This window comes from Rattus norvegicus, chromosome 8, assembly GCF_021556685.1.
Source record: "Rattus norvegicus strain SHRSP/BbbUtx chromosome 8, alternate assembly SHRSP_T2T, whole genome shotgun sequence".
Taxonomy (NCBI): Eukaryota; Metazoa; Chordata; class Mammalia; order Rodentia; family Muridae; genus Rattus; species Rattus norvegicus.
Window position 1 is genome coordinate 121,431,331 of NC_141541.1, and position 27,491 is coordinate 121,458,821.

The 27,491-nt window shown below is 42.3% G+C and overlaps 1 protein-coding gene and 1 pseudogene across 29 annotated transcripts in view; one reads left to right on the top strand and one right to left on the bottom strand.

Annotated features, from left to right (window-relative positions):
• The window catches only part of Clasp2 (cytoplasmic linker associated protein 2), a 181,493-nt gene that overhangs the window by 11,422 nt on the left and 142,580 nt on the right, over nt 1–27,491 (top strand). For all 29 annotated transcript variants that reach the window (XM_087560097.1, XM_087560099.1, XM_087560105.1 and 26 more), the window contains exons 2-6: nt 9,024–9,102; nt 16,227–16,330; nt 19,707–19,798; nt 21,245–21,320; nt 23,363–23,460. In XM_087560097.1, coding sequence (XP_087416223.1) covers nt 9,024–9,102; nt 16,227–16,330; nt 19,707–19,798; nt 21,245–21,320; nt 23,363–23,460 — 449 coding nt within the window. The remainder of the gene's footprint in view (nt 1–9,023; nt 9,103–16,226; nt 16,331–19,706; nt 19,799–21,244; nt 21,321–23,362; nt 23,461–27,491) is intronic.
• LOC120094511 (small nucleolar RNA SNORA17) lies at nt 25,864–25,986 on the bottom strand (annotated as a pseudogene).

Consider the following 27,491-nt stretch of genomic DNA (forward strand, 5'->3'; position numbering starts at 1 on the left):
CACTTAAATAAATGAAAGTAATTTTTATTTATGTCTTTGATATGGTTTTTGTTTGTATAAGTTGAGGCCTATTCATTTTGAACGTTGACATCTAATTATAGCAACATTTGTTTAAAGGCTAATCTCTTCCTTGAGGTCCTTTGTGCAGCTGCTAGATACCAGCTAGTTTTTCTCTATTTTGTACTCTGTCTTCTATTTCATGAAACTCTGTGTTCATCTCTTATTAATAACTATATATTTTTTTTTTTTTTGGTTCTTTTTTTCGGAGCTGGGGACCGAACCCAGGGCCTTGCGCTTCCTAGGCAAGCGCTCTACCACTGAGCTAAATCCCCAACCCCAATAACTATATTTTTAAAGAAGTTAATTTATTTTTATGTGTGTGGGTGTTTTTCCTGCATGCGCGTCTGTGACCACATGTATGCCTAGTGCCTAAGGCCAGAATTGGGCACTGGATCTCCAGGTACTCGAGTTAGAGTTGTGAGCTGCTGTGTGGTGCAAACTGGCCTTGAATCTGGGTCATGTGTACAAGCAGTGAGTGCCTTAACTGCTGAGCCATCTCTCCAGTCCCAGCTCTCTTTCTGGATTGCTGTAGCTTCATATAAAGTCTTGAAATCATGTGATTTGTTAGCTTGTTTTTAAGTTTAGTAGTGTATGTGTAGCCTGCTCATTTACCTTTTCATCGTAAGACCAGTTTAGGTCTCTGAACAAATCCTCCTGGCGACTTTGGGATTGCTTCCTGCAACCTTGAACTTCCTTAGCTCATCTTGCATTATTTTATTAGCATTTTGTAATTTTTGTGTGTTGACTTTATATAATTGTTATAAGTATTTCCCCCGTGTGTTAGTTATTTGTTCTGTGACAGAATACCTAACAGGAGCAATTTCAGGGAGGAAGGACATCAGTTCATCTTGGTCTGGAAGGCATGGAAGCTGGGGCTGTTCTGTTTATGGCAGTGGGAGCTTGTGGTGTGGCTTCCTCATGTCCTGGTGGGTCAGGGAGCATAGAGTCCAAACCAGAAGGAGGGAGGGAGGGAGGGGAGGAAAAATGGGGTTGGGGTTGGGGACCGTCTCCCGCAATTCATTGCTGCTACATGGGCTGTAATCCCAAAATGTCCATACACTCTCAAAGCAGTGTCATCATCTGGGGACCAGTTGTTCAGACACTTGACTTTTTGGGGTCCATTTGACATCCAAACTGTCATTGGTTTTACTCCTCAGTTTTGAGTGCTAGTGTGTAGAAGAATCACTGTCTGTTTTGTAGCAGGCTCTCACGCTGCAGCATTCGTGCTTTAGGATTTTGGGTACTAGAATCATGGCAGGGATCCTCACAGGCTTGTGTTTTGTTTTGTTTTGTGATAGAATCTAAAGCTTTTCCTGATTGTCCTGTTACTTGCTATTCAGATTAGTAGAGATCCACCTGCCTCTGCCTCTGCTGGGACTAGAGGTGTACGCCACCACCATGCCCAGCAGTCAGTTTTTATAACAACCTTTAATCTCAGGGCTTTACTGAACTCATTGGCTTTAGTATTTACTTATAGCAATCATTTTTAGTGATTAAGTACTTAACTTATTTTTGAGATATGATCTCTTGTAGCCCAGACAGGCTGTGAATTCTCTTTGTAGCCAAGGGTGGTCTTGTGTTTTTTCCTTTGTTTTCTTTTTTTAGGACCGTGGTGGTAGTTTTATTTGTTGGTTTGGTTTTTGGCTAGCTCTGATTCTTTTTTGAACGCATTTTGCATACTGAGTGCTGGGATTATGAGCATGCCATGGTGCAGTGCTGAGAATCTCATGGAAGGACTTGTACGTACAGTCAAGATTGCAACCCCAGTCCTCCTGCTTTGTTTTTAAAAGTTTTTGTATTACTATTATGATGTCGATGTGATGATGTGTATTGGTTAGGTTTTTTTTTCCTTTCTTGTCAACTTAACCCAAACTAGAGTCCTCTGAGAAGAGGAAACCTCAATTGAGAAAATATCTCCATGAGATTGGTCTGTAGGCAAATGAGGCATTTTCTTGATTAATGATATGAGAGGGTCCAGCCCACCGTGGGCATTGCCACTTCTGGGCAGATGGTCCTGTGCTATATATATTTTAAAAAGCAAGCTGAGTGAGTCATGGGGAATAAGCCAGTAAGCAGCATTCTTCCGTCTCTGCCTTTAGATCTCTTTCCTTTCTTTCTTTCTTTCTCTCTTTCTTTCTTTTTTTTTTTTTTTTTTTTTTTGGTATGGTCTTTCTAGCCCTGGCTGTCCTCGAACTCAGTATGTAGAGAAAGAAGGCTGGCCTCAAACTTAGATTCAACTGCCTCTGCCTCCCGAGTGCTGGGATGTACCACTGTGGCCAAAGGTTCCTGTCTTGAGTGTCTGCCCCAGCTTGCCTTCATGATAGACCACGAAGTTTACAGTATAAACGAACTATGATGGAGTAACGCCCCCCCACTATTCCTCCCTAAGTTGCCTTGGTCATGGTGTTTATCACAGCAACAGAAACCCAACTGGGGCTGTGTGTGTGTGTGTGTGTGTGTGTGTGTGTGTGTGTGTGTGTGTGGTGCAGAGATGGGGTACTGTGCTGGTGGGGTGGGAAGAGGACATATGCCATTGGTGTGCGTGTGGAGACTGAGGACAACTTAGTGCTGGCGGCTTTCTCTGTGTGGGCTCCAGGGCTGAGCACAGGGTGTCTGTCTTACACAGGGCTTTACCTGCTGAGCCAGTCTCCTGCGCCCTCTCCTCTTTTTTACCTTTTTTTTTTTTTTTAAATAAAACATATTTTGGATTATGTTTTATTTTTTTGAAACAGTGTCTCACTATGTAGCCTTAGCTGGCCTGGAACTTTCTGGGTGGACCAGCTGGTTTATGCTTCCCCAGGTTTCCATATGTATGCAGAAACTGCATATTTATTCATGTATGTTGTCTGGGTGTTTCTCCATGCTGCTTGTCGTGACAGCATATGTCTTTAATTCCAGCATGGGGCGTGGGGAGGCAGAAAGAAGAGAATGGTCTCTGAGTTCAAGGCCAGCCATGTCTACAGAGTGAGTTCCATGACAGCTGGAGATACAAAGAAGCCTTGTTTCAAAAAACAAACAACAAAACAAAACAAACAAACAAATCTTCCCCCATGTAGTGTTGTTCCCCATGTATCCTCCATGTCTGCTGTTTTCTACCATGTTCAGTTTGTATGGTTCTGGAGATTAAATCCAGGGCCTTACGCATGCTAGGCGAACCCTTTACCAACTGTGCAGTGCCCTGTTAATCTTATTTTAGAAGGTCATTTTGTGAAGGTTCATCTTTGGTCCTTTTGGTCACCAGTCAGCTTCCCAGGCCTCTGCTAGGGCCTGAGCCAAGGCTTCTCGTGTTCTGGGTAAGGGCTGTCACCCTGTGCTGTAAACACGTTAATCATTGGTTTAAACTTAGGCTTCAGACCTATACATTGTATTTTGTTTCTTGATGGTTTTGCTCTTGATATTGGGGTCCAAATTCCCTATCTTTTGATCTTTTTCCTGTGCCTCATACTTCTTAGTTGAAAGTTGCAGAGTTGAGAAATTTAAGACTAAACTGAATCGTTTCTTTCATTGAAGTAGCACCTTTTCCTTCTGTTAAGCTTATAGTATAGAGCTGTATAATCAGTGTAGTCAGGAGTTAAGTTAGGTCTGTGTGCTGTGTTTGTTGTTGATTCCTGTTTGCTTCTGGTTCCCCTGAGTTACCTTGATGATGGGTTTTCTTCCGTATTCTGATGAGCCCTCTGCTTGAATCCATGTTTCTGTAATGCTCCCTTCCCTGTGCTCTCGCTTCGTCTTGCCAGCCTGATTGTGAGGTGTGGGACGGCGGACTGTGCCAGGAACATTGGTATGGTTGAGCCGGATCCTGCATAGCATCGCTTGTCTCAAGGATTAAGCCATGCATGTCTAAGTACGCATGGCTGGGTACAGTGAAACTTCGTGTGAATGGCTCATTAAATTAGTTATGGTTCCTTTGTCACTCGCTCCTCTCATGCTTGGATAACTGTGGTCATTCTAGAGCTAATAACACACCAATGGGCACTGACGCCCCCCCCTCAGGGTGGGGAATTCATGCATTTATCAGCAAAAATCAACCTGGCCGGGGTGAGGGGCGGTGATGGGGGCTTTGGTGACTTCAGATAACTTTGGGCAGATCTCTGGCTCCTTGTGTCGGTAATGACCCATTTCAACATCTGCCCTATCAACTTTAATGGTAGTAGCTGTGCCTACCATGGTGACCATGGGTGACAGGGAATCAGGCTTCCATTCCAGAGAGGGAGCCTGAGAACCAGCTGTCACATCCAAGGAAGGCAGCAGGTGTGCAAATTACCCACTTTCGCCCTAGGGAGGTAGTGACAAAAAATAACAATACAGGGGCTGGGGATTTGGCTCAGTGGTTAGAGCGCTTGCCTAGGAAGCGCAAGGCCCTGGGTTCGGTCCCCAGCTCTGAAAAAAAGAACCAAAAAAAAAAAAAAATAACAATACAGGAGTACTTTCCTGAGGCCCTGTAATTGGAATGAGTCCACTTTAAATCCTTTAACGAGGATTCATTGGAGGGCAAGTCTGGTACCTTCTACGTGGGGCATACCCTGCTGGTGACCCACACAGAGCCCCATCGGAACTCCAGATTAAGCAAAGACCCAGACCTTCCTGCTCTAAAGGCAGACACTCTGTCTCCTTCCCATTTTTGTTTTCGGGCAGAGCTACTGCACTGACCTGTTCCAAATCCAGACAGTCCAACTGACCATTTACAAAAACTCCGATCCACACTCTCCTCTCCCTGCTCCCCACTCCCTCTGGCCCCACCAATACTGTGCCACCAAGTCCCTGTGCTTCTCTTTCCACTCTACTTTTAGGGTGTACAAAAACACCCCACCCCCACCGCCTTCTAGCAGTACCAGCCAAGGAAAAACATGCAGGAAGAAAAAGGGATACCTGCCTGTTAGAGCAGATAGCCACAGCCACAGCCATAGCCACAGCCATAGCCACAGCCATAGCCACGGCATGGCAGAGCAGGCCCTTCCCCCTTTACCTTGGGGAAAAGAGCCCACCAGAGCAAGGACTATAGATGAGATCTTGCTGCTGAGAATTTGAAACAAAAACCATACCTGTAACCTTTAACATAAAATTTTCATACTTCTTTATTTAAATGTTTATTTTTCTCCCTAACAGGAACACCTGAAATAATGTTTGTGCCTTCAAACTAAAATTGTCCTAAAATTCATATTTAATCTACTCCTATAGGTCAAACTGACTACATTAATAACTATTATTTAATCCTTAAATAACAATGTTTTCTTTTACAGGCAAACTGCTACTGCCTATCCTAGACACATAGTTAACATGGGATTTTCTTCCTCAGCCATCCAAAGCAGATAAATTTCCAATTCTTCCCTCTGCTTTCCTTAATACAATACAGGCAGCTGCTCACTTGAAGGATTCCCTCCAGGACTAAATTCTTCACCACCCTTGCCTTTTTTCTAGGACCATTACAACAGGCTACGCTATACTCCCAGCAAACTGTTACACCACCCACCCTGTGCAGACACCCACTGCTGGGGTTCTGCTCACCTCTTATTAATCTACAAGTTAATCTCTACAAAAGGGAGAAAGAGAGCTGCCGCCTCGGGCCAGATGGGCACTGACCTGCCACCTCCTAGGACCTGCCTGCGGCAACAAAGCTGCCTTCGTCCACACACAGCATCTGAAGACTTCTGAGACAAGCATGCGCTGACAGCTTCCGGACCTTCCAGCCACAGATGAACTCTCTTACCAGAGCCTAATGGCTACCGAGCTTGGGGAAACTTACATGATGTCTATATAGATAAATCAAATGTTGTTTAAAACCGATGTTAATACTCTCACAAACTCTGTACAGACTCACTCTCAGTTTCAATTTACTGAACAATTAATCCAATAATCCCTTGTCTTTCTAGCCCCTACCCCTCTGGCTTATATTGTGTTTTATTTTGATGCTTACACTCCAACCCACCCCAGATTTTCACTGTAGATAACATAAGAGACACTCACTCCAATGGCATCTCTCCTTTATAAAAGAGAAGAGGAGTTGTGGGGCAATGGATTGTGCCAGGAAACTCGGTAAGGTTGAGGGGGTTGGAAGCCCCAGAACCTTTGAGAGGACAGTAGGAGCTTCACCTACTTCCAGCCAGACCCCTTGACACGTGACCACACTTCCTACATAGGATTGTGACCTATGGTCACATAGATCAGAACAGTTCTCCATGCTAAGGAGATATCTAGATGGGCCCTGAGAGTTTAGCCAGTAAGCTTCTCTGCCTGAACATTCCTTCCTTCAAAAGGTATTTAATCTCTGGTCTACCTTGAGATTGTATGCACCCATTTTCCACAATGAACAATCAGTAAACAGTTTGAAACCAAGGACTGTCTTTTATCAAAAGCATGGAGAAAGCCTTTGTCTGCAGAGCCACTTTGCCTGAGTCTCCCTTGGAAAGCCCCTCGGAGCTCCCTGACAATCTGCTAAGCTAAGGACAACTGCCGATGAACTAAGCCAGAAGGCCCCTCTCCTCATCCGGGGGACCCAACTCTGTTCCCAACTCCCTGAGACACAGGATTTCCAGGAGTTTTGGAGCCTCTGGTCCCAGGCTCCTCATTGCAGGCTGGCGGACCCCTTACCCTATGACCCTCCATTCTCAACTTCTCTGCACAGTTTCCAGTGGGGACTGGACACTTGGGAGTCAGGGAACCCCAGCTTAGGCCTCCCACATCTTTGGCTGCGTTTTCCTACCCCCTGAGCAGTGTATTAGCATTTTCCTCAAGCCTGGCACCAAGAGCAGCACAGGGTAATCTAGGGCTCCTTGTGTAGTCTGCCTGGCAGCATTCCTGTACCCTAGTGGCGAAACCGCAGTATAGAGTCAGTCTTTGGAGGCTCTTTGCCCTTGAGCCTTGTGGTGAGTGAGTGAGGTTGTGTCAGAAACAGTCACCTGGATAGTGTGCTTGAGGACGGCTTTCTGTCTCATAGCGGAGTAGACAGCCAGCTTTGGATCTGCTCCTTCCCTCCACTACAGTTTATTCCCATTGGATACTGGATCTTCTTCCCCCAGGACTTCAAGTTAAGTTCTTCTTTTCTAGAAGACAAGGGGACTGAAAGCATTACCTTTACTGTGTAGGCCATACTGATCTCCAAGACTTCCACCAGCCACAGAGCCTTCTCTAATCTCCCGCCCTCCCGCCTAGCTATGGGTCTTAACTATCAAGTAATCTTGTTTTTGGGTGCAAACTGGGGCCTCTGAGTGGGTATGAACTCCTGCGTCTCTGGCTATTTGAGAGATTTTATACTAAGTGCTGGACACAAGGCTCAGCAGTTAAGAGCACAGGCTTCTCTTCCAGAAGACCCAGGATCAATTCCCAATACCCACAAGGTGGCACAACTGTCTGTAATTCCAGTCCCAAGGAGCTCTGAAGCCCTCCTCTGCCCCCATGGGCACAGCATCATGGATGTGGTGCACAGACGTTCACAGGCAAAACATCCATGTACACAAAAATAATAAAATGCTCAAAAATATTTTTAAAATTTTCTATACTAGTCTACACTCAGATTATTAGCAGTTTGTTAAATACAATGGAATTCTTCCTACCCATTCTTGTCACTGCAGCTTCATTTTCTCCTGTCACTTGTGGACGTTTTGTTTGTGTCTGTCTGTCTTTTTTTTTTTTTTTTTTAAATATGATATCTGACTGGCTAGTTTACACAGTGATTCTCAATCTGTGGGTCATGATCCATTTGGGAGGTCCAACAACCCTTTCACAGGGGCCACCTAAGACTATCAGAAAACACAGATACTTACATTATGATTCATAATAGCAAAATTACAGGTACAAAGTAGCAATGCGGATAATTGTATGGGTGGAGGTCACCACAGCACAAGAGTTGTAGCATTAGGAAGGTTGAGAATCACTGCCCTACATCCTCAGTTCTCTCATGCATTCAAGAACAGTGTTCCAGTCTCTACTCTCCAGACAGAAATGGGAAATCCTTTGTTATTAACTTGTATTACTGAACTGCTCACTGTTTAAATGTATTGCAAACTGAGAAGTGAGTTGCAGGTATGGTCACTAAGCCTTTGGTAACCGTCACCCATTTTATCCGTTATTAATTTAGTGCACTGAAACACTACGACCAAAAAGCAAGGTGAGGAGGAAAGCATTTACTCTGTTCTACTGTATGACATCACTCTTCATCACCAAAGGAAGTCAGGACAGGATCCTGGAGGCAGGAACTGGTGCAGAGGCCATGGAGGGTGCTGCTCACTGGCTTGCTTCCCTGACTTGTTCAGCTTGCTTTCTTATAGAACCCATGACCACCAGCCCAGGGATGGCACCACCCACAGTGGGCTGGGTCCTCCCCCTTGATCGATAGGTGAGAGTGCCCTTTCGCTGGATCTCATGGAGGCATTTCTTCGACTGAGGCTCCTTCCTTTCTGATGACTCTAGCTTGTGTCAAATTGACACACAAAACCAGCCAGTACACTCTACATTTATAAATTGTTATTATTGATGTATTTGAGAGTAGAATCTCCAGTCTTATGATTACCTACCTGTAAATATATCAATCTCACTAAAAAAATTTTAAATTTATTAAATTTTATTATTTTTTGATACATGGGTGAAACTCAAAATGTATAAAATATATAGATATATAATGTTTTTATATATGCATATGTATTTGTATGTATGTGTGTATACATGTATAATACACATGCATATATAATGTACATATATAAATGAATATATAAATACATTTTGAACCAGGGTCTCACTATGTGCCCTTGGTTGGACTGGAACTCACTATGTGGGCCAGGCTGGCCTTGAACTCATAGAGATTCTCCTGCCTTTCCCTCCTGAGTGGTGGAATTAAGGGCCTGTGCTACTATACCCAGCTAAACTTACTTTTAAAAATTTTAGTAATATGTGAAGATTGCTGTATATTAAGTATTATATACTGATAAGATATGCATCAGTAATTTTTACTTATTAAATCTTTCTATTTGTAGGTATCATTATTAGGATTGGAGATTTTAAGTGCCTTTGTGGATAGATTGTCAACACGATTTAAATCTTACGTAACAATGGGTAAGTTCACTTTAACAATCATCATAGAGTTTGATATAGTGACTTTTACTTGTAGTTTTTGTTAACTAGAGTGAATTTTTGTAAATTTAGAAAAAAATATAGTTTGGGGATTGGAGAAATGGTTCTGTGGTGAAAGCGTTTGTTCTTCAGAAGGCCTGCGAAAGGCCGGTGTTAGTCTCACCACTCAGAACAGGGGTTCACAACCATCTGTAACTCTAGTTCCAGGAGCTTCCGTGCCCACTTCTGGCCTCTGGTCTTTGACAGTACTTGCACACACACGCGCACACACACACACACACACACACACACACACACACATACACACACATAGCACACACTTATATATAGACATATTAAAATCAAGTAAATGCAATTAATTAATTAAAAATTTAAAAAAATATAATTTTGAATAACCCGGAGACATTTTAATTTACTAGAAAACCTTTAAAGCTTCTTAAGCAGGTAATTCTGCAGGAGGTATACAGCAGAAACAACAGGACTGCACAGCATCCTGGATGCTGTTAAGTATTTGTGCCATGTCCTCATCTTTTTTAGTGTCATCTCTCTGTAAAATGACATTTGTAATATAAACTACATGCTATGGGTTGGTTTTTGTTGTTTTGAGACAGTCTCACTCTGTGGCCGTGGCAGGCCTGAAACTTGTTCTGTATGTGAGCCTGACATCCAACTCACAGAGATCCCCTGCCTCTGCCTCCCAAGTTCTGGGATTACAGGCATGCGTCACCATCCAGGCTACATTGCTAGTTTTTTTTCTTTTTTCTTTTTTTCGGAGCTGGGGACCGAACCCAGGGCCTTGTGCTTCCTAGGCAAGCACTCTACCACTGAGCTAAATCCCCAGCCCCTGCTAGTTTTTTGTTTGTTATAAAACCTAAGTTTCTAGTTATTCATGTTTAATCATTAATTAGTATTTCCCTCCTTAGTATTAAGATAAAATTTTTACCGTCAGTCTTCTGCTTAAAGTTCATGGTAGGTGTTTAAAAAATCCATGCTTTAAAAACATGTTTTATGTATTTGAGTGCATAAATGGGGATTTTAAAAATTAAAATTTTGAGGCTGTGAGAAATTGATTCTAAGGTGTGTCTGATTTTCTCTTATGTGTAATTATTACTTGAAGTTGTATTGCAACTTCCTTCTGTCTAGGTCCATGGAGCTTTTCTTTGCTTTTCTTTCCCTTCCTCCCTCCCTTCCTCCCTCCCCCCTTCCTTTTTTACTTCCTTTAAATAAAAGGTCTCCTCTCTGTGTAGCTCTGACTGGTCTAGAACTCACTGTTTATCTCAGGCTGGCCTTGAGCTGTTCATACAATCAAGAATGGCTTTGAATTTTAAATGCCCAGGCCTCGTGGATGATGAGCACTGCCTCTTCCCCAGGCCTCTTCATGCTAAGCATGCCTTTTCTCTATTGCCGACTGTCTTCACCTGCCAGCTTCCAGTAATGACACAGAGACTTTATTCCTGAATTGTTTATTTATTTCTGAGTGCTTAGGCCTTATAGTTTAGGCTCGTTCCCAATTAGCTTGTATAAGTTAATTTACTCTATTTATTCTAATAGTTCTTCCCTTTCAGTTCTGGCGCCTGTTTCTTCCTCAGCATGTCTTCCAGCAGCATGCCTGCCTGGTTCTTTCTCACACTTCTGTCTCCTTTCCTTTCCTGCTTAGGTATAGGCCATCAGCTCTTTATTAAAGCCAATCAGAGAATGCCTTAGGTAGTCAAACAAACCTTCACACAATGTACAAAAAGATCACACCAACACTTTCCACCTGAGCCTTCAGCATGGGCTTTCTCATTCATAATTCCTTTCATCTTTTTTGTTATTTAACTGAGAATATTGACTGCAATATTGCAAGGCTGAAATACTGCACTGAAATTGGCACACGTGGCATTTCTCGTCTCTCTATGGTTGTGGGCATGTTTGTGATCCCCTCAGAGATAGCAGTTTACACTGAAGTGTACTCTGGGTACTCGTGTCTTACGAATTTTTCAGATCCAGGGTATACTGACAACTCACTGAAGCATGATGGACTGGAGTTGTCACTGAGGTTGAATAGTGTTCCCAGACACTGGAATGGTGTTTCCTTTACATACATGTGCCTTCTCCCTTCTCAGTTATCTTCTACACAATCTTGAGCAAGAATTCTCCACTATAGTTTAGCAAAAGCCTGCTCACTTATTTTTTTAAAATTAATTTATTTATTATATATAAGTATACTGTAGCTGTCTTCAGACACACCATCAGATCCCATTACAGATGGTTGTGAGCCACCATGTGGTTGCTGGGACTTGAACTCAGGAAGAGCAGTCAGTGCTCTTAACCGCTGAGCCACCTCTCCAGCCCTCCTGCTCACTTGTTTGGATGACCTTAACTTGCATGTGCTGTGCTCTTTCATTTGCAATACCTCCTGTTCTCTGTAGTTCTTCCCTTCTTGGTATCTCAGAACTTTTCAGGTTAATTCTTTATACTCTAGACTTTTCTTTATAGTTTTTTTTGCTGTTAAGTATATTACACATAATATATTAATATTGTATATTAATATATCACCTATATTACATTAATATAGTATCTTATTTATGTATGTAATATTATATATAATATATAACGATATAATAACTATTAATTACATTTCATTGGCTCATGCTTTTTTTTTTTTTTTTTTTTTCCTTTTTTTCGGAGCTGGGGACCGAACCCAGGGCCTTGTGCTTACTAGGCAAGCGCTCTACCACTGAGCTAAATCCCCAACCCGGCTCATGCTTTTCATTTGTGTTCCCACTTCACATGTACACCCAGCCTTACTGCAGTGTACAGTTTATTCTTTTAATCTGTTACTTCGGCAGATTTCCTGTTAGTGACCATTGTTTTACTTTGAAGATCTTTTGTGAATCTTTAACTTGTTATTACATGCAAGCTTATGTAGTAGGATGAGAAAATGTGACCTTATTTTTTTGCTGCCATTTATTGGATGCCTCCTTAAAGTATTGATTATGTCTGTGAAAGAGTATCATCACATATTTCTGACTCAGGGTAAATAGAATGTCTGCATGCTCTTCAGGAACTGGAGAACTTCAGATTTGCCTTTCACAAGTCTCAACCAGATTACCTGACAGTGGCTCAGTGGGTAAACCTTGCTTCTCAACAAGCCTAGTGACCTGAGTTCAGTCCCCAGGTCCCACATGGTAGAGAAACCTGACTTGTTCAGATTGTCTCTAACTCCATACACATGACATGGCACATGTTCACCCTCCATACACAGCAGAGAGTAAATAAATACAGAACAGTTTAAAAAGTCTCTCTATAAAAGGACAGGGTTGAATTAAATTGGGGCCTAATGAACAGTGTGTGTGTGTGTGTGTGTGTGTGTGTGTGTGTGTGTGTGTGTGTGAGAGAGAGAGAGAGAGAGAGAGAGAGAGAAAGAGAGAGAGAGAGAGAGATCTCCTGGAAGAGGATTAACAGACAGTTGTGAGCTACCAAGTGGATGCTCAGAATTGAACCTGGGTCCTCTGGAAGAGCAATCAGTGCTCTTAACCACTGAGCCGTCTCTCGAGCCTTAATGAACATTCTTTTTTTTTTTTTTTTTTTTTTTTTTTGGTTCTTTTTTTCGGAGCTGGGGACCGAACCCAGGGCCTTGCGCTTCCTAGGTAAGCGCTCTACCACTGAGCTAAATCCCCAGCCCCTTAATGAACATTCTTTAAACCTTCCTCATTCTCCCAGATCCTTCTCAACTCTTCAACTTTTCTTTCTTCTTCCTTAGAAAGTGAACAAACAGAAAACAAAACAAAAACACCCAAAGAAATACTACAGGAAACATACACAAACTCATAGAAATACAAAACTGGAAGTCACTGTAGAAAGCAGAAGAGTAAAACCAAACGAAACAAACTCAGCAATGTGAGACAAGTCCACGAGTGCCACTGAGTGCATCTTGTGTTAGTCGTCTGCTGCTGAGCACGGGGCCTGCCACAAGCCTGCTTAATATACCCAGTGCGAGTTTATTGGGAAAAAACAATTTCCTTTACAAGTGCCAGTTGCAGATAGCTTCTTGGTTAGGGGTGGACCCCTGTCCACTACCCTTCTTACCACGGGGATCCTGCCTTACTTCAGTCTGTGTGGGTTTGTGCATGCTGCAGTGTCTCTGTGAGCTCAGATGTGTACCGGTCCTTTGTACACTAAAAGTAAAAAATTGAGAGTCCTATTCAGTTTTATTTCTAGTTCCAAAAAGAGATTTGTACATAGCTCAGTCATCAGAGCATTAGGGACAGTTTGGAAGAGAGTGGACTCAGCTTTGTGTTTGGAGCAATAATCTGTTCACATTGATACTCTGGTTTTATGGTAACTCAGCTTAATAAAGAATTTTGTAGTTTAAAATTTTTATCAGGGGGTTGGGGATTTAGCTCAGTGGTAGAACACTTGCCTAGTAAGCGCAAGGCCCTGGGTTCGGTCGTCATCTCCGAAAAAAAACTTTTTTTTTTATCAGATAGTTTAATCCCTAAATGGTATGGTGGAAACTGTCAAGAGTCTTTAGGAGACTCAGTAGTGAGTTTTATGTCTTGTAAAGTAATTTTACATTTTACAATGCCAGTGAAATGAAAACTACTAACACCCATACTTCAGTTTTCTGTATTTTACCTCTCAGTGCATTCTGTGGTAAATCAACATACTTGTTTACATCCTCTGGGCTTACAAAATGGAAGTCTCTTCCCTGGGTCTCTAGGAAAGATACAGAGAGTTCACTGTTGTTACTGATGATTCACAGATGTTCACATCCGTGAACAGATCTGCGCATATAGTGTGGGTGCCTTCCTATATCACCCAGACTGTCTTGACTCTCATGGCTGTTTTTGTGCCTCAGTCTCCTGACTGCAGGGCTGTAGGCACGAGCCATTAAAACTGGCTCTAAAGTTTTCTGTTAATTTTGAGACAGAGCCTTACTGTATTGATCCCAGCCTTGTCTGGAAGCCTGGGCTGCCTTGAATTTCATCATCTTGCCTCCACCTCTCCAATCTCAAGTACTGAGATCCCAGGTATAAACCACCACATTTTAAGTGTGGCCTAAAATACTTCGTGGTATTAAAATGAACACCTGTTTAGTCCAACTTTTGAGTTTCCTTTTGAAATTAAGTTTTACCTCTCAGGAACAGAGTATTTTCTTACCTTGTTACTGTTATATGGATGCCAACACAACACATACACACTCTCTCTCACACACACACACACACACACACACACACACTCTCACACTCACACACTCTCACATACACACACTCTCACACACACATACACACACACTCACACACACTCTCACACTCACACACTCTCACATACACACACTCTCACACACACATACACACACACACACTCTCACACTCACACACTCTCACATACACACTCACACACACACTCTCACACACTCTCACACACACTCATATACACACACACACTCTCTCATACACACACTCACATACACTCTCACACTCTCACATACACACACACACTCTCATACACACACTCTCACATACACACACTCACACACACTCTCATACTCACACTCACACACACACACTCTCATACACACACTCACATACACCCTCACACTCAAACACACTCTCACACACTCACACGCACACTCTCACATGCACACTCTCACACACACACACACTTTCACACACACTCACACACACTCACACTCACACACACTATTCCAATTACCTTATTAAAAACTATGTATTTGGGGCTGGAGAGATGGCTCAGTGGTTAAGAGCACCAACTGCTCTTCCAGAGGTCCTGAGTTCAAGTCCCAGCAACCACATGGTGGCTCACAACCATCTGTAATAAGATCTGATGCCCTCTTTCGGTGTGTCTGAAGACAGCTACAGTGTACTCATATATAATAAATAAATCTTTAAAAAAAAAAAAACTATGTATTTACTCAAATTCTGATTGTACTCCCTAATAGTAGTTTAGTCTAATAGTGTTGTAAGGATTAAGTGGGATACATTATTATTATTATTATTATTATTATTATTATTATTATTATTATGATGATGTTCTGTGATTTAGAAGAAGCAGATTTCCATAATAGCTAGCCATATAGATATTGAATGATTCTTACTAATAATACATCTAAACAAAATGAGAAAGATGCTGGGTTAGAACCCACTGGCTAACACTCTACCACTGAGCCATATTCCTAGCCATGAGCAGTATGTATATGATTTATAGACTATCGTATTTTATGGGTGGAAGTTTTGCCTGCATGTGTGTCTGTCATGCCATGGAGGCTGCAAGAAGACATGGGATCTCTTGGCGCTAGGATTAGGAGTGGTTGTGAGCGGCCATGTGAGTGTTGGGGAGCAAACCCAGCTCCTCTGGAAGAGTAGCCAGTGCTCCTAACCACTAAGCCACCTCTTCAGCCCTATGTTTATGATTTTAATTGTGAGGGCCGCTTTTTGTTTTATTGTGACTGGTTCTCTTTATATAATCCAGGCTGGCCTGGAGCTCTCAGTCCTGCTGACTGAGCCTCCCAGTGCTGGGATTAAAGCTTGTACTTCCATACCTGGCTTGAAGGCTTCCCCTTGGTTACACCTTCTGTAGTAAACTAGATAGATACATCCTCCAAACATGTTCATTTCTCCTTCTTACACGCAGGCTTACATCTATGTTTTTGTTTCTGTTTGTCAGATTGGAAATATGTCCTACAAGAAGAATGTATAATATACAATTTAAAGTCTAACTATAAAACTGATCCTTGAGTATGACTGGGTGCAGAAACTCAAGCCTGCCATGTTCTTGGACTGCCCCTGTCCATCCTTCCTGAGGATGCCCTTTACTCTCCCAGAGCTCTCCCTTGCGTTAACCTCGACAAAAGCATTTACTTGCCTGTCTTTGGATCTTGACCACATACAGAGTTGTCCTGGCTTTGAGCAGTGTCCTAAGTGAATATGATTGTACTTATTACATTGAAATTTGTTCATTATTTTCACTTGAACTTATAACTAAGGGACTTAGCGTAATTTCTTCTTATAATTATTTATTGAAATAGTTGCTATTTATTGTTTTGTGAAATATGGTTTGCGATGGAGTTGATTTTCAAATACTTACTCTTTCCCCATTAGTTACCACAGCTTTAATAGACAGAATGGGAGATGCCAAAGACAAAGTTCGAGAAGAAGCTCAGAATCTGACCCTGAAGCTGATGGATGAGGCAGCACCGCCTATGGTAGGCTTACATTTGAATGAGCGTTCTAAGTAGATTGATGGCTGCCCTAGCAAACTAATAAATCATCAGGGGTGGAAATAGTAGAATTTTAAATACTGGATTGTTGCTAAGGTTTTAAAGAAATTCAAATTTAAGATAAAGTGCCATTTTTCCACTTACCTTTTCTTTTTTTCAGTTACTTACTGTTTTTACAGAACCAAAAGACTCGAGTGATTTGTCAGTGTGCTGGTTGTAGTTGTGTCAACATTTTCTGGTTTCTCTTACCTGTACATTATAAAATACCAAAGTTGTTATTTTGAAAACTACTGAATATTATGTTAATTTCTGCAGCTCTTTCAGGAGCAAGAATATTTTTTTATTTTAATAGGCAGTTATCGATTATGTAAAGCATAGTTTATGACAACTTGTGGTTTTTGTAATATAGTAGAAATAATTCTTGCTTAAGGAATGTAGTAATTACATTGGATGCATTGCTGTCAGTAAGAAAACCTAAGCTTGCTCTCTAGAGGCCTGTTTCTTTGCTTTCTTCTCTTTTAAAGTTAGGCTTGGTGGCATGTATTTGTCATCCCCAGTGATAGGGAGGCAAAGACAGGCAGATCCTTGGGCTGGGGCTTGCTCAGAAGCCAGTAATCTGGCTTAGCCAGCTTTGGCATGTTCTAGGCCAGTGAGAATCTAGTGACCAGAAGAACAACACACAAGGTCATCCTCTGCCTTCTAAATGTACACATACATATGTACTTGCACACACATTCACCCCCACACATATGTTCATGGGCATATACTAGTTATGTATTGATCTGTTTTATGCTGTTACAAAATGTCTGAGGCTGTACTTGTAACAAAAAATGTAGTTACCTCATGGCTTTGGAGGTCATAGTTTTGTGGGCACAGCTCATGGAAGGTGGAACCATGTTGGCAGGAATGGCTTCTTCATGTTTTTGAGAAACTAAGAGCCAAGATAGTGGCTTGTTTGTTTGTTTGTTTTTGGAGATAACATTTCTCTGTGTAGCCTTGGCTCTCCTGTAACTCTCTGTAGATCTGGCTGGCCTCAAAATCTTAGAGGACCACCTGCCTCTGGCTCTCATGAGCTGGGATTAAAGGCAAATACCACCACTCTGGCTACTATGTCCTGTTGCTTAAAGGTACTTCTATTAAAAATATTTTATATGTATGTTTGTGTGCATAAATATGTATACCATGTGTATGTAGGTACTTGTAAAAATCAGAATTGGAGTTATAGAGGTAGTTGTGTGGGTGCTGGGAACTGAACTCATATCCTCTGCAAGAGCAGCAATTGCCCTTCACCATGGAGCCATCTCTCCAGTCCCCAGGTCTTTCCGTCCTAACACTGAGGACCAGGCCTCTGACACAGAAGCACTTGTGCAGAAAACCACATCCAAACCAGAGCATGGAAATGTTTTGAAGGAGAATATAATAAGCTGACATGTATACCACGTTGAGAGGGTAGCTTAATGCTCATAAGTATAATATGCACAGTGATACAATGTGACGTGTTAAGTATAATGTCGCATATAGTTAGTGTGCCATGAGCACTGAGTTATAAAGGGAAGCCAATTCAAAGGGGTTTAATGCTTCATAGCAATACCCTTTAAAAAGGCTTTGTGGATAGCCTTTACTGATTTACATTTTAAATTGTTGCTCAGGTAACATCTGTGTATATTAATCTTTAGACATAGATGTAAGCATTTTTATAAAAAAGGGTTCCAGAGTTGAGTTACCTGACACAGGTTATTCTAAGTAAGATGTATGTATGTATGTATGTATGTATGTATGTATGTATGTATGTTTATTTGGTGGTGGTAGCAACAGAACCCAGGGCCTTGTAGATCTCAGTGGTAAATGTTTTGTCATTGAGCTATATACCCAGCCAAAGCTAACAGTTTTAAATTTCCCAAACCTGATGACCCGAGTTCAGAGTTTGGTCCCCAGAATTCATGGTGGAAGGAGAAACCAGACTCCTAAAAGTTGTCCTTGGACCTCTACTCACATATCTACAGTCATGCAAACATATACATCTCATGTAAGTGCAGAAGCACAGACACGCAAATAGTAAGCACTTTTAAAAAAGTTTTTTTTTTTTTTTTTGGTTCTTTTTTTTCGGAGCTGGGGACCGAACCCAGGGCCTTGCACTTCCTAGGCAAGCGCTCTACCACTGAGCTAAATCCCCAACCCCTTAAAAAAGATTTTAAAAATCAATTTTCAGGTTGGAGAGATGGCTCAGTGGTTAAGAGCACTGATTGCTCTTCCAGAGGTCCTGAGTTCAAATCTCAGCATCCACATGGTGACTCACAACCATCTGTAATGAGATCTGATGTCCTCTTCTGGTGTGTCTGAAGACAGCTACAGTGTACTTACATATAATAAATAAATAAATCTTTAAAAAAAATCAATTTTCAGATTATGTTTTTGAATATTTCACATACACACATGGTTGGGGGTGGAGGATGAGAATGTGGATTTGGTATGTTAAGTTGGCTTTCTAAATATGAAGTGACAATTTATGGGACAGTTTACTATGTTTAGGAAGCTAGAGTTGAAATCCTTGCTACACTATTCCTGAACAGTTGTTTTGCATTTTTGGTGTAAGCTCATTTTTCCTCTCCCCACAGACTAGGTAGTCATAAAACGACCTGTTCCAGATATTTCTGTACTTATGTCTGGTATTAAAAAGAGAAAAGCTTTAATTATAAAATGTTTGCAGTTGCTCCATGTGGCAGTCTGTTGTAGGGAGTTCATCTCTATTGAGTGCTTCCCAGACCACTGTGCCTATAATTGCAGTGTTCTTAGCATCAATGCAGCCCATGTTCTTAGAACTGCTTACATGCTACATATGGGACACGGTGTTTCTTACAGTCATTGAAACTTCAAGTGGAAAGTATGTATAAAACTCAGAATTGTGGTTCAGCTGTCAAGCGAGCAGCCCCCCCCCCCAAACAGCAGGAACAACAACAACAACAACAACAAAGTAAGCCAGACTTTGTAAATGGGAGTTGATCTGAAAATCTAAAAGTTTCATCCATTGATATAGCATTAACACTGTAGGTGGAAAATTGCACACCTGATCCCCATGGCTGGCTACAGTCAGAATTTAGCTGCACTAAGAATATTATATAAATTATGCTCAGGTTATATGTATAAAGTAAGTATGAAACAGACATGAACCTTACATTTTGGGTTGTTTCTTAGCAATAAGGTTTCTTACTGTTATTATGTAAATATTCCAAAATTTGCAAAATGTCCCACATATGGAGCACATCTGATTCCTGATGACTTGATTGTAAGGTTAGGAAAAGTTATATTTGTCTCGTGCATTTCCTAACTTTTTCCCATGCATGTCTACTTGCTTTCTTAATAGTACATCTGGGAGCAGCTGGCCTCTGGCTTCAAGCACAAGAACTTTCGATCTCGTGAAGGCGTGTGCCTGTGTCTTATTGAAACCTTGAATATGTGAGTCCTGTGGTTACAGAAATGGCCGCCTTTCTCTTAGTCGTTTCTCAAGGGTTTTCACAGGGTGATGGGAGAGAGAAAATAAATTTTAAGTAGTTATTAATTGATTTCCCAAACAAAAATAAAAACTTTAGTGCTACTTTTGTATGTATAAGATTTTTTCATGTTAATTTTTGAATTTATCATTTTTTTACTTAGCCATCCACAATCGATGTTTATATACGTCATAATGTTGATAACTTTGGATCCTTTTTCTGTTAGGATCTGCTTCAGAACTTTTGAACTCAGTGCCGTGTCACATGTTAAAGCCATTTCCCCACACCCCTTTTGTCAGTTGACCCTAGGCTGTGTGGAGCACTGTGGGTGACTGCTAGAGGTTTACAGAGTCTCTCTGAGTAGTAGTGGGCGGAGTCCTGACAGTGCAGGTGTCACAGAACTAAGAAGGAGGCAGGAGTGTAAGCAGAGGCTTCTGTTTCCATTCTAGAAGAGTTTTCCAGGCTGTGAGGTATGTTAGGTAATGCATACCCCTTTGCCTTTTCCTGGGGCAAGACGACTTCTTTTACTGCTCTGGGTCCTTCCTGCTAGCAAGTGCTAGTCAAGACCTTTAGTCAGCACACCTTCTGAGTGTTAGCACTTCTGTCCTTTGCACTCAACCTAGACTTTGGAATATTAGTAAACACAAATATCTGTTACCTTACGTCATCTCACTGTATGATGAGACTCAACTCAGGTTTTCTCAAGTAATTGATAAACTGTCAGGGTGGTCAAACTGCTGTTGAGAATTTTGCCCAGTTGTCCTGATTAGTTTATGTCAGTTTGACACAAGCCATAGTTATCAGAAAGGAGGGAACTTCAGTTGGGAAAATATTTCCATCCGTTCTGGCCGTAAGGCGGTTTTCTAATTAGTGATTGATAGGCGAGGCCCGGCCCATTGTGGGTGGCGCCATCCCTGGCTGTTGGTCCTGGGATCTATAAGAAAGCAGGCTGAGCAAGCCCTGGTCGTAAGCCAGTAAGCAAGACCCTCCATGGTGTTGCGTTAGTTCCCGCCTACAGGTTCCTGCCTCAGCTTCCCAGCCTGTGTGAATGATGGTTGCAGTAGTAACCCTAGCTAGGGCTGCCCAGGTCTACTTTGTGCTGCTTACCATCACGCTGCTCACTTCTCATCTTTCCTTAACAGTCTGTGTCCATGCTTCCCGCATAGAGATAAGAAGAAAGGCTGGTCGGTGTCCAACACCTTCAATCCCACTATGAGGTAGAGGCAGGTGGGTCTCTGACTTGGAGGCCAGCCTGGTCTACAGAGTAAGTTCCAGGAAAGCCAGGGCTACACAGAGAAACCCTGTCTTTAAAAACAAAGCAGAAAAGGTAGAAGAAACAGAAGATAACATCAGGATATTTTGTTCAATATTTAGATGAAACTAATATTTTTCTCCCTTAAATTATATTTAGGTTTGGGACTCAACCACTGGTCATCAGCAAGTTGGTGCCGCATTTGTGTGTCTTATTTGGAGATTCTAACAGTCAGGTAAAAATGACTTACCTTCAAGCATTGACTGGTCTTTTTTGAGGGTGGGGAGGGGGCAGCCCTTTCTTGTGCTCTTATCTTAGGACATAACATTGAAGAGAGAGAAGAAAGATAGTGAAAGTTTTGCCTTTTTTTTTTTTTTAAATTAAATGAATGTCTGGCTGTTTTGCTCAGAATCCACTGGGCTCACGTTATCTTCCTGCTCTACCCCTCCCAAGTATCGAGAACTCCTGGCCTCTTTTTCCCCCCTCTCCCTCTCCCTCCCTCTTCCCTTTTCTACCAGGAGTTGTTTGTTTTGAAAGGACCATAAGTTGCTTGTCAGTACTTGGGCTCATAGTAAAGACGGAAGGAACTGAATGGTTAGTTCTTGAGTTTGGCAGACTCAGAGACTTCTAGTTCCTTCTATAGTCCAGTCTTAGGTGAACTGTGAGGCTAGACTGTTAGTGGCCTGTGTGCTTGAATGTGCGTATACAGGAGTGGTTGCAGCTGTTGATGGCCTGTCTAATTAGGGAAGGCCTCTGTGTCCACAGCGCATCTCTTTCCTCGATGTGTCTGTGCTTTGGTGAGGAGGCTGAGGTCTGCACAGCCTCAGTCTTCCCCTAAAAGTCACTGTAATATTTCTATAGTTACCTGTAAACTAGCAAGGGCATTTAGGTGACAACAGTAAGATCCTTCCTTCTTAAAAGTCCTCGCTGCCCCTCAACAGTCTATAGTTTCTCTCTTCAATGGCTTTTTATTTATAGACCAAGCTTCTCCTTTTCCTGACCACCCTGGCTTCAAGCTCTTGAACGCAGTTGATTTTTTCCCCACCTTAGTGAGTCTCGCGGGAAACCAGGGCTGTGGGTATGCGCTAGCACATCTGACTCTGAGCTGTTATCTGACAGTGGGTTTTTCTAAAGAGTAAGTCTTATTTTTCAGATTGTTCTCTTTAGACTCCATTCTTTTTTTTTTTCTCTCTCTTACTTAGAATTTAGAATTTACCATTACAACTTTTTTTTAAAAGATTTATTTTATTTATGTGAATACACTGTTACTGTCTTCACACACAGCAGAAGAGGGCATCAGATCCCATTACAGATGGTTGTGAGCCACCATGTGGTTGCTGGGATTTGAACTCAGGACCTCTGAAAGAGCAGTCAGTGCTCTTAACTGCTGAGCCATCTCTCCAGCCCCTCATTGCAACTATTTTTAAGAGTACACTTCAATGGTGTTAAATACGTTTTTCTTGTTTTGCAACTATATCACCATCTACATGCAAAATGTTACTTCCTCAGCACTCAGACTCTGTATCCATGAGACAATTTCCCAGTCCTCTTCCCTAGTTGCTGGTAACTACCCTTCTTCATCATAGTTTGACTACGCCATGGACCTGGTGGACGAAAGTCAGACTGGTCCCATTTAGTATGATGACCACCACAAGGTATCCATGCTGCAAAATGTGTCAGAGTTCCCCTCTTTTTCTAAGGTTGAATAGTTTTCATTAACACACAGGCATCACATTTTGTGTATATAGTCATTTAAGAATAGGATTTTTTAAAAAATTTTTTTGTTTTTTTTCCCTATCTTTTGACTATTTTAGAAATAGTGATGTAAAAGTTTTTGGTTTTTTTTAAAGTTCAATTCATATCCTTGGAAGATAGTTTTGTTTCAAGAAAATTAATTAACTGTACTTTAGGTTAATACAATTACTTTTTAAAATCCCAATTGGTAGCTTTTATTCACAGATTTCTATTAACCACATCCTGACTTTTCTTTCTTTTTTCCTGATGATAGTAGGGATTGACCCCAAGGTATCATGCTTGTGGGGTAAGTGCTCTGCCACTGAGGTCTTAACCCTTTTCAATGGGTTTTTTAGGGCTTTCCTGACAGGCCTTGGCTTTGGTTTTCCATTAATAAGGTGTGATATTATAATTTACTCAGGGACTGAAAAGACATTAAACCCAGCTTAGAGTGTCAGGTTGGGCCTTCTAGTTTATTGTTACCTTAAAATGAAGTATATGTCACATCTGGATTTCTTTAAAATGTCTTGGATTCTTTGACAGGTGAGAAATGCTGCAGTATCTGCTGTAGTGGAGATTTATAGACACGTAGGAGAGAAGCTGAGGATTGATTTGTGTAAAAGAGACATTCCCCCTGCTAGGTAAGTCTTCCTAAATTTATTTTTTGCTACAGACTTTTAAAGTTGTGTATTTTTTTACTTTATTAAGGTAAATATTATAACTAGGTGTGGTGGTGTATCCCAGCATGTGGGACACAGAGGCAGAGGCAGAGGCAGAGGCGGGCAGATGTCTGTGACTCCGAGGCCAGTGAGGCCTGCATAGAGAGTTCCTGGTGAGGTAGGGATCCACAGCCTGTTCAGTTAGAATCCCAAGCTTCCTGGAACTGATCTGTAGACACAGAACTACACCAGTACCAGGCACTTGGTGCTCATGGAGCTTCAGGCCTCCTTCAGCTCTGCCGTGTAAGTGCTTAATATTCTCAGGGTAGGGTGTGTGTGAACTAGGGCTTCTCCGTAGGCAGTCTCACCACCTGCAGAGACAGCTGTATTTTTCCCAGCCTGTCCATTTTCAATTCCCTTCCTTGTCTTCATTTTCTAGGCTTTCCTGCATGCTGTTGAGAAAGAGTAGAATGGGGTACATTCTTGCCTTGTTCTGATCTTAGAACATTCTAGTTTCTTAACATTAAGATTGAGGTTACTTGCAGGTGATACTGCATGTCTTTAACCCAGCACGTGGAAGGCTGAGGTAGGCAGATCTCTGTCAGTTTAAGGCAGGTGAGACCCTGGCTCAAAAGAAAAGAATAAAAAAGAATGGTGTTAGTTGTAGACTTTTGGTAGGTGTTCTTTTTTTTCTTTAAGAGTTTATACTTTTTATTTCCATTTTATTTGGTTTTGAGTGACACTCATGTTGGGAGAGGCTTCAGGCCATCTTACAGTCACCTTTTTCTCCACTAGGCGTTTGTTTGTTTGTTTTTTTAACTTTTTATTGGTTCTTTGTGAATTTTACACAATGCTCTCTGATCCCACTGATCTCCCCCTTTCCCTCATATCCAACCTCTACTCTTCAACCTCCCTACAACAAAGGAAAAAAAAAATCTCAGTGTGGCAGCTGTAGTGTGTCACAGGGTGTCCCACAGTTCACCCTTTTGTCCACACTTTGCTTGCAAGTGTTCATTGCACTGGCTTGTTCTGGCACAGGCCTCTCTCTGACTTCTACTCTCAATCCTGGACCCTCACTGGGACTCCTGTGAATTCTGTTGTTGCCGCCCTGTGTCATGGGCATCCTAGAGCTTTGGGTCTGTAGGACGTCCCCTTCATGCTCTTCAACAGTGCACTGATAGGGTAGATGTTGGGTAGGCCAATTCAAAGTCCTGGGTCTGGGCCTGAGAGGTATCTTAGCGAGTCAGCTCACACCCTCAAGGGTGGGCTTATCACCAGCCCCACAACCAGGGCCAATTCTCCCACTCTCCTGACCCTGTGGCCAGCTCTCCTTCCTACCATAGATGGTGAGGGTTGAGGGAGGTGGGGAGGCCATCACTCTTTAATCCACACCACCACTCGGCAGACAAGAGGCAGGGGTCAGCTCTTCAATACTCTCACCCTGGGGCTGGCTCACTCGCAACCCCCTCAATCCAAGGTCAGCTCTATTGTGCTGCCTGGGTGAGGGGCAGGGCCAACTCTTCCTCTCTGATGACCTTAGAGCCAGCTCTCCTTCCTGCCGCAGGTGGCAAGGGTTTGTAGGGGTTGGCACACAGTGCCCACTCTAGTGTTCATATTTTTGGGGCCAGCCCCCTTACCATTCCCGCAGTGTGCAGGTCCCACTCTCAGTACTGTAGCTGGCAAGGGGTAGGATCAGCATTCTGTTCCCATGCCCGAGGGGCTACCTCTCCCATGATGCCCAAGTAAGGGGTAGGTTCAGTTCTACACAGCTCTCAGTCATTAACTTGCCCCCAAGTGGCAGCCCAGAACAGGAACTGCTATCTGGCCTTTGATGGTAACAGACCCCTACAATTGCAGGGCCATGTATCCAGAAGTGGCCCCCAGTGGCAGCACAGGCCAAGACCCCACTATGGTCCCAGTTGGTATCAATGGCTACTTACATCAGGCTGTTCCTTACTACCCTCAAGTCTCTTAGTTTTGGCTCTCTTCATTGTACCCAGAGCCTCTGTTTCTCTTTCTCTACCACTTACTTGCTCCTTTTAGTGGCACCCAGGGTCTCTAAGTGTCTGGGCTCATCTCAGGAATGGTCTCAGGAGTGCTATGCCTTGTTTGTGCATTATGGTACCAGGCAGGGGTCATCTTGGGCATGATTCCTCCCTCCCCCACTCCAGGCCATTGGTTATCTTGGCCCAGCTGGCCCTAGTTGTCCCTTGTGAGGGTCATTTGTGACCTGATCCGTTGGTCCTAGGTGGATTCTTCTACTTTCCAGCTTGTTCCTCGTATTGGGAGGCAGTGTGGGCCTTCCTGACTGATAGTCGTCTCAGGCTAGCTCCCTGCCCAGCCCCATGGCACAGGACTGATTGTCGTTGTCTCAGGCTCCTTTTTAAAATTAATCTAATTATTGGAATGGTCATAGGTCTGAACACTGAGTGTAGACATAGCCTCTCTCCTCTGCCACCTCCTGATGTACATGTGACACAGCGGCCACACCTACAATCTAAGGGCAGGCCACTAAGCTATCTTTCTACCTCTAAACATGCACTCTGATGAGGTTTCAAGTATGTGGAGTTAAAACTAAGGTCAGTTGGGCATTTTAAGTGCAGAGATGGGCTGGGCAAAGTGACTTGTGGTTGTTGCAAATCGTCTTAATGGCTACTGACATATTTTCCCTAGAGCTGATTGAAGCCATTTATTTTCTACTTACATCGTTTGTGGCTGTCAGTTATCTGCGCTTTCACCAGTAGTTGCTATTGTGAGTCTTATTACTAACGCTCAGTTTCTGCTGGTAATATATGGTGGCTTCGTTTTGGACGTAATATACATTTTTCTGGTTTCTAGTAAAGAGAAGTATTCATATTTTTTTGCCATTTGGCTCTTTTTAAAATGTTTATTTTGGAGTGTGGCAGGGGCTAGTTTTTTGACACAAGGGTTTCTTATATATGGATCAGGTTGCCTTTGGAGTGTTTCTATATAATATATCAGACATAATATATAGACATAATATATAAACAAATATAAACATATATACCCAAATGCTCCCAGTCTCCTGAGTGCTAGGCTGACAGGTGTGTACTCCCATGAGAGTAAAATTTATTTTCTAAAGAAATATTCTTTTCAAGTCTCCTGTCTGTTTGTTAGTCTTTTTTATTATTTTTTTTTCTTTTCTTTTTTTCGGAGCTGGGGACTGAACCCAGGGCCTTGCACTTGCTAGGCAAGTGCTCTACCACTGAGCTAAATCCCCAACCCCTGTTTGTTAGTCTTGATTATCCGTTTTCTTAGATTATTTTTATTTTTATATATGTGAATATATCCATGTGCTGTGCCTATACCATGGAACCGGAGTTACAGACAGTCGTAAGTTATCCTAATCAAGTAGTGCTAACAGCCGAAGCCAGGTAGTAGTCTGGAAGAGAGTAAGCACTCTTAAGTGCTAATAGGTTGTCTGGCCAATCCCTAATGTGTCCTCAGAAATAGGGCTTGGGACAGTCTGTCTGTGTTGTAGATAAAAGCGTCCTTAACCACGTAAGGCCCCATTTATCTTATGCTCTGTGACTGGAACTTTTCCTGACAGTGGGGGCTTTTTGTTTGTTTTTTATGTGCATGGCTTTTTTGTTAATTTAAAAAATGATTCATGTGTGAGTGTGGGCCAAGCATTATTTGTATGGAGAGTGTGTAGGACTGTCTTCTTGCCATCACATATGATTTCTAGGGATGGAGCTGAAGTGACCAGGCTGGGTAGCCTTTTACCCAGTGAACCATCTCACTGGGTCTTTTCTGTTGTTTGTTAAATTTTTAGGATAGCATACAAAGTAAGAAATTTTATTATGGTTTTTCATATCTGTGTCATTATTCTTCACTTATAATCATTTCTATTCCTCACAGCCCCTCAGCATGCTCCTGCTCATGTCTAGTGGTTCCATTCTCTCCCTAGGTGGTCCCCTCCCCCTTTGCTTTCTTGTTTATAATCTGTTGCCCACTTCCATGGCCTTAAGATCCTGCCTCATGGTCATCTT